The sequence below is a fragment of the Chiloscyllium punctatum genome, chromosome X, assembly GCF_047496795.1.
Source record: "Chiloscyllium punctatum isolate Juve2018m chromosome X, sChiPun1.3, whole genome shotgun sequence".
NCBI classification, from domain to species: Eukaryota; Metazoa; Chordata; class Chondrichthyes; order Orectolobiformes; family Hemiscylliidae; genus Chiloscyllium; species Chiloscyllium punctatum.
In genome coordinates, this window is record NC_092791.1 from 28,530,332 (window position 1) to 28,538,324 (window position 7,993).

Genomic DNA, 7,993 nt, shown 5'->3' on the forward strand with positions numbered 1-7,993 from the left:
AATACCCTCGTCCCCTTTTTTTAAAAAAAACATTTCTCAGAAGCAGCAGCCGTTATGGCAAAATAAAACATTTGCCTGCACGTTATCAACTAAACATTTTTCAGCAGTGATTCTAGTACAGGAACTCTCCATATCTCTCTGTCTCTCCCCGCCTTTTCCTCCTCCCCCCCCATTCCCCACCTCACCTTTCTGTCATACCCCCTTTCCCACACACTCAAATCTTAGCCACCTCACTTAGAATCGGCAATAAATGCTAAATCAAACAGTTCAGAAATGCAAGAGGAGAACTGGTATTAACACACGTGTCGTTTGCAACGTTAACATCTTGAGGGTCAGAATTAAGTTTTTTTAAAACAATGGGGCTGTTTCTCCTCTTGCTTCCTCTCTCTATCCCCGCCCCGCCCCCCCCCCCCCACCCCCGAGTGGGGGTTCTCGCCACTTCATAACTGTTCACATTACACCGTTCTGTTCTACTATGCACCCATTCTATTCCAGTCTGACGGCCGAAGGTGAGACAGAGAGTGAGGAGACTCAGTCCAAATGCAAGGACGGCTTATTGGGTCGAATGACCTGTTCGTGGGCTGGAAAGGTAATTTATTAGGGTCAACGAATCACTTGTCCCCCACCTCTCCCTGTACTCCTATAAAATAGATATCAATAGAGGTATGACCCCTCTCCAGTCCATTAGACATAGGAGCAGAACTGTTCTGAAGAAGGGTTACTGGACTTCTGCTTTCTCTCCACAGATGCTGCCAGACGTGAGTTTCTCCCAGCAGCTGCTGTTTTGGATTGCCAGCATCCGCAGTTCTTTGCTTTTCGCTTACTAGACAAAGGCCATCAGTCTGCTCCACCATTCAATCGGATCATATCTGATCTGATAACCCTCGAGCCCACTCTCCTGCTTTTTTTAAACCCTTGATTCCCCTCCTGATTAAAGATCTATCCTCGGCCTTGAATATACCCAATGAGCCAGCCTGCACAGCCTTTTGTGGGAAAGAATTCCACAGATTCATTTCCTCATCTTAAATGTACAACTCCTAATTCTAAGATGATGCCCCCTGGCCCGAGGTTCCCCCGTAAAGGGAAACAATCTCTCCTGTCAAATTGTCTAAGAATTGTGTGTAAAACCTCCCCCCTCCCCAAACATAACAGAAAGGGCTTTTAATGGCAATGTCCGTACCTCTGAGACAAGGAGGCCCAAGTTCAAATCCCACCCGCTTCAGAGGTGTATAATAACATGTCTGAACAGGTTGACTAAAATATCTATAAGAATCTTGGGGGGTGGACATTTTCTCCTGATAGAGATTCTAGAACTTCCGGGGATGTGTATGTGTATGTGTGTATGTGTGTGTGTGAGGGGGGGGGGGGGGGGGGGGGGGGGGGGGGGGGAGAGAGCTGTCACTTTTAAAAAAGTCACCCATTTAAAACAGAGAGGAGGTGAAATTATTTCTCAAAGTCGCAAGTCCTTGAATATTTGTAAGACCGAGGTAGATCGACAAAATAGAAGTGAAAAGGTTATGGGGGGAGAATGTGCAGTAATCAGATCAGCCATAATCTTCGTAAATGGTAAAGCAATCTCAAGGGGTTGAATAGCCTTCTCCCGCTCGTTTGTACATTTAACCCCTTGTTCATGGAATGGGAAGCTGAATCTTCCAATGGCCACTAGGCAAATTGGACACTGAATATTTCGGTTACGTGAGGGAGGGCAAACCTGGACACAATGCGAATTATTTGACGCAACTTCATTCGTTTTATATGACAAAAAAAAATCCAGCTCCTTTGTTCAAACTCTTGGGATTATGGGAACTGAATACTGTAACCTCTTATCTGCATTTGATATTTAAAAAAGGAGGGAGATTGTAGCTTTGAGAGAACTTCCAACTGAAACGAGAGGAACTATCGTGATATGGACACAAACAGTAGCTCCATCTCAGTGGTAGTTAAATCTCCGCACCAATAGGTTAAAACATAAAAGTCTGAATAGAAAGCCGGACAGTGAAAAGCCACTAGCAAGTTCTCAGCAAAAGAAATAAAAGTCAGTCAGTTACAGGGATGAAATATTGAGGAAAATCGGACAGGAGAGATTCCGGTTATAGATATTGTAGCCCACGCCATCTATTTTAGACCATGCTGTAAGTATCCTTTAATGTCTCTTACACACACACACACATGCCCCAGAATCCTGGGTATCAAACCTCATTCGCTCTTTTGTCATGTCTCTCCAGGTATTTGAAAGGTTCGGTATGTTATCTCTCTCTCATACACACACAATTTAACGTTCCCAAGGAGACAGATGAACTGTACAGAGAAGGACCAGGTTCATTTGAGACGTCGCCACTCAATTTTAAATCACTTCAAGTGTGGGCTCAAATGGGCATTAGAACCAAGCATTGTACCTCCTAGACACGAGCCGCCCTCCGCTGCGGATGCAGAATTAAATTTCTCCCAAATGCTCCCAGCGTAAACACTTGTCACACCGGGACTGTCCCAGGAACATATCCCAGTACCACTAAAGGAAGGCGGCAGCTCCGTTCAAGGAACTGCCATTCATGTACCCCTTCCCTTCCTTCTCTACCTGCCCTGGGGGAGGGGGGAATCCAATAAGAAATAGGGGCGAACTGAACCACTACAGGGAAAAATGCCCAGACTCTCAAATCAATGGGTAGCGTCTGAGAGCCGGCTTTTTAAAAGGGAGGAAAAAAACCGAAAACATGACTTGGATCTAAATAATTCATTTTTTAAAAAAAATCAGAGATAGTAAACGACCATATCCATCCAACGGTGGAGAAGAATTGCTGTCTCCACCTTTAGATGCACATTTAATGAGGTCCTAATTCCCTTTGGATTAATCAAACATTCTGGGTACATGGTGGGCCCCACCAACATATGTGAGCAGCTTCAACAGAGGCAGCAATACACACACACACAGTGTCAATGTCCAGGTTCGACATCTCAGCACCACCCCACTCCTCCCAGCCTCCTCCCTCGGCTGTGTTTTCATTTCGGAATTCGCAGTCTGTACAAAATGCGGCTGATCAGCTTTCCCCGAGAGCTTGGGCTGAACTGGCAGAAACTTTTGTGTGTGTGTGTGTGTCTGTCTGTCTGTCTGTATTGCAAACTCCCTACAGCAAAAAAAACAGACCAAAAAAAATAGAAACAAAGTCCATTTTCCTTCCAAGTTGCAAAATCCGCTCTAAACTGTTGGGAAATTGCTGAAAGTGCAGGAACATCTCTCTCTCTCTCTCTCTCTTTCTCCCCTCCAGCTTCCACGGTGCCCCTTCAATCCCCGAGAGTACAAGAAAAAAAACCCTTCCAGCCCGTCACTCCCAGTCCCCACCGGCGCCCCGCGGCCCAGAGGTAGCCTCGAACTTTTCGTTACCTTCTTTGATGTACGGCTCGGATAGGGATACGGAGTAAATCCTGGCCGGGGCACCGACAGCAACATTTTCTTTTTTTTAATGTCAAAGGAGGAGGCTGACGTCAGCACGGGAAGTTGGAATGATCTGAACTGGGACTGAGCATTGCTTGCTCCAACTACCAGGTCCTAGCGCCAGCACCATTCCCCCCCATTCCCCCTCCGCACACGCATTGGGCCACCCTCATGTCCAGTGAGGGAGGGGTGGGCTTTAGACGCAGGGCCAATGCCGCAAACAAACCTAAAAGGTAACAGGATGAATTATTTCTGAAGCCACCCATGTCGAAAGCAAGCTTGAGCATTTAGAATGGAAGGTGTGCCTCGGTGGATCATAAGAACGAGGAGCAGGCCATTCAGCCCGTCGACCCTGATCTAATCATGGGGAGAAAAGTGAGGACTGCAGATGCTGGAGACCAGAGTTGAAAAATCTGGTGCTGGAAAAACACAGCTTCCACCCTGCCCCCTGTAAAAACGCCATCCCATATTCCCAATTCCTTCGCCTCCGCCACATCTGCTCCCAGGAGGACCAGTTCCAATACCGAACAACTCAGATGGCTTCCATCTTCAAAGACCACAATTTCCCCTCCGACATGGTCGACGATGCTCTCCACCGCATCTCCTCCACTTCCTGTTTCTCCACCCTTGAGCCCTGCCCCTCCAATCACCACCCACTGGTCCTCACCTACCACCCCACCAACCTCCGGGTACATCGTATCATCCTCCATCATTTCCACCGCCTCCAGACAGACCCCACCACCAGGGATATATTTCCCTCCCCTCCCCTATCAGTGTTCCAGAGAGACCACTCCCTCCGTGACTCCCTTGTCAGGTCCACACCCCCCACCAACCCAACCTTCACTCCCGGCACCTTCCCCTGCAACCGCAAAAAGTGCAAAACTTGTGCACACACCTCCCTCCAAGGCCCCAATGGATCCTCCCACATCCGTCGCAAATTCACCTGCACCTCCACACACATCATTTACTGTATCCATTGCACCTGATGTGGTCTCCCCTATATTGGGGAGACAGGCCACCTACTTGCGGAACGTTTCAGGGAACACCTCTGGGACACCCGGACCAACCAACCCAACCACCCCGTGGCTGAACACTTTAACTCCCCCTCCCACTCCGCCAAGGACATGCAGGTCCTTGGCCTCTTCCATCGCCAGACCCTGACCACACGACGCCTGGAGGAAGAGCGCCTCATCTTCCGCCTAGGAACCCTCCAACCACACGGGATGAATGTAGATTTCTCCAGCTTCCTCATTTCCCCTCCCCCCACCTTATCTCAGTTCCAACCCTCGGACTCAGCACCGCACTCTTGACCTGCAATCTTCTTCCCGACCTCTCCGCCCCCACCCCCTCTCCGGCCTATCACCCTCACCCTCACCTCCTCCCACCTATCGTACTCCCAGCGCCCCTCCACCAAATTCCCCCCCCCCCCCCCCCCCCACCCCCTACCTTTTATCTCAGCCCGCTTGGCACACCAGCCTCATTCCTGAAGAAGGGCTTATGCCCGAAACGTCGATTCTCCTGCTCCTCGGAAGCTGCCTGGCCTACTGTGTTTTTCCAGCACCACATTTTTCAACCCTGTTCTAATCATGACTGATCTCATTTTTTTCCCACTGTGAGCACACTTCAAGGCTTGAATGTTGAATCTACCCCCCCTCCCCCACCTGCCCGGCCCCCAGCTGAAATCTGGGGATGGGGGGCAGTGGTGGTGCTTCCTGGGAATTTATGTCTTCTGGGAAACCCCGATCTACTGCTAGACATCCACATACCCTGAGATACATCTCAATTTCCCATGTAGCTTTTCCCAACATGTACACATTCTATTCCTCATTCTGTACATCGACTTGACTATTCATAAGCTGTGAGCCAGTCACTAGTATGAAAGAATGCAATTTAATCACGCCCCTTTCCATCATAATGACTACAGAGGGTGTAAATTACACGTGAAACCTGAACTGTGGCAGGAGCGCTTTGCATTACAACATATCACACACTCTGGTGTGCACTTTGAACAGTACAGATCCTGGAAATAGTGTCAAATAATGAGAATGTACAATCACTATCATGTAAAATAAAGCGTAATTATAAATACAGAGTTTTTCTTCATGCTAATGCATAATGGTCATTGTTGAAAGTTAACTTTGGGGGTTGCACAAAGCTGAAATTTTGCCTCGGGGCATTTAATACTTTTGCAAGACTCTCTCTTTCGATATGTTCCCAATTAGACATGTGGGAAATATGTATCAACTTCAATTTTTTTAGCTGCTGGAATTGATGTCTCTAGAATTAGGAGCAGGAGCAGGCCATTCGGCCTCTCAAACCTGCTGAAATTGCACTATTCATGCACCTCCCCCAACCAATAGACCTCAATTCCCTTATTGATCGTTCTCACCTCAGTGGCATTGCCTTCTGAAAGCACCTCAGGATGTCACGGATTCACTGGTCTTTGAGCATAAAATCTAGGTTGGTGCTCTCATTGCAGCATTGAAGGGAGCGCCACACTGTCACTGGCACCACCTTGAAGGTCAGATTTGAAATCAATGCCCCCTCTGTCCTTTTGGCTGAACGCCAGAAGAGGTCTGTAGATTGTGAAGGAGCAAAAATGGCCTTTTGTCAGATGTGAGAGTTTAAAGAGAGTTTAAGGGTTACTGCGGATTATCTCTGCCATAAATGCTGTTGGAAGTGAATCTTATCAGATCGAGTGGATCGGTTGGAGAGACAGATAGAAGCGATGAGGAATTTGCAATAGCAGCAGTATGTGATGGATGGTAGTTATAGGAAGGGGGGAAAGTCTCAGATACAGTCACATAGATGGGTTAACTCCAGGAAGGGTAAGAGAGGTAGGCAGCTAGAGCAGGAGTCTTTTGTGGATATACCCATTTCAAACAGGTATGCTGTTTTGGAAAATGTAGGGAGTGATGGATTCTCAGGGGAACGCAGCCAAGTTTCTGGTATTGAGACTGGCTCTAGTGCAACGAGGGATACGTCTGCTTCCAAGAGATCAATTGTGTTAGGGGGATTCTATTGTCAGAGGTACAGACAGATGTTTCTGTGGCCAGCAGAGAAAAAGCAGAATGGTGTGTTGTTTCCCTGGTGCCAGGATCAAGGATGTCTCAGAGAGGGTGCAGCATTACAGCTGTGCTGAGGGAGGATATTCCCAGAAATACATCCAGGGAAGTTATTTGGGTGGAACTGAGAAATAAGAAAGGGATGATCACCTTATTGGGATTGTATTATAGACCCCCCCAATAGTCAGAGGGAAATTGAGAAACAAACTTATAAGGAGATCTCAGCGATCTGTAAGAATAATAGGGTAGTTATGGGAGGGGATTTTAACTTTTCAAACATAGACTGGGACTGCCATAGTGTGAAGGGTTCAGATGGAGAGGAATTTGTTAAGTGTGTACAAGACAATTTTCTGATTCCGTATGTGGATGTACCTACTAGAGAAGGTGCAAACCTTGACCTACTCTTGGGAAATAAGGCAGGGCAGGTGACTGAGGTGTCAGTGGGGGAGCACTTTGGGGCCAGCGACCATAATTCTATTAGTTTTAAAATAGTGATGGAAAAGGATAGACCTAAAAGTTGAAGTTCTAAATTGGAGAAAGGCCAATTTTGACGGTATTAGGCAAGAACTTTCGAAAGCTAATTGGAGGCAGATATTCGCAGATAAAGGGATGACTGGAAAATGGGAAGCCTTCAGAAATGAGAGAACAAGAATCCAGAGAAAGTATATTCCTGTCAGGGTGAAAGGAAAGGCTAGTAGGTATAGGGAATGCTGGATGACTAAAGAAATCGAGGGTTTGGTTAAGAAAAACAAGGAAGCATTTGTCAGGTATAGACAGGATAGATCGAGTGAATCCTTAGCAGAGTATAAAGAAAGTAGGAGTATACTTAAGAGGGAAATCAGGAGAGCAAAACAGGGACATGAGATAGCTTTGGCAAATAGGGTTAAGGAGAATCCAAAGGGGTTTACAAATATATTAAGGACAAAAGGGTAACTAGGGAGAGAATAGGGCCCCTCAAAGATCAGCAAGGCGGCCTTTGTGTGGAGCCACAGAAAATGGGGGAGATACTAAATGAATATTTTGCATCAGTATTTACTGTGGAAAAGGATATGGAAGATATAGACGGTAGGGAAATAGATGGTGACATCTTGCAAAATGTCCAGATTACAGAGGAGGAAGTGCTGGATGTCTTGAAATGGTTAAAGGTGGATAAATCCCCATGACCTGATCAGGTGTACCCGAGAACTCTGTGGGAAGCTAGAGAAGTGATTGCTGGGCCTCTTGGTGAGATATTTGTATCATCGATAGTCTCAGGTGAGGTGCCGGAAGACTGGAGGCTGGCAAACGTGGTGCCACTGTTTAAGAAGGGTGGTAAAGACAAGCCAGGGAACTATAGACCAGTGAGCCTGACCTCGGTGGTGGGTAAGTTGTTGGAGGGAATCCTGAGGGACAGGATGTACATGTATTTGGAAAGGCAAGGACTGATTCGGGATAGTCAACATGGCTTTGTGCATGGGAAATCATGTCTCACAAACTTGATTGAGTTTTTTGAAGAAGT

The 7,993-nt window shown here is 47.0% G+C and overlaps 1 protein-coding gene across 6 annotated transcripts in view; it reads right to left on the bottom strand.

Moving 5' to 3' along the window:
- The window catches only part of LOC140471286 (RNA-binding motif, single-stranded-interacting protein 2-like), a 247,305-nt gene extending 243,757 nt beyond the window's left edge, over positions 1 to 3,548 (bottom strand). For 5 of the 6 annotated variants that reach the window (XM_072567269.1, XM_072567268.1, XM_072567263.1 and 2 more), the window contains exon 1: positions 3,380 to 3,548. In XM_072567269.1, coding sequence (XP_072423370.1) covers positions 3,380 to 3,445 — 66 coding nt within the window. In that variant the 5' untranslated portion in view covers positions 3,446 to 3,548. The remainder of the gene's footprint in view (positions 1 to 3,379) is intronic. The other variant, XM_072567266.1, reaches the window with a different exon arrangement.
- Between the last annotated feature and the right edge of the window lie 4,445 nt (positions 3,549 to 7,993).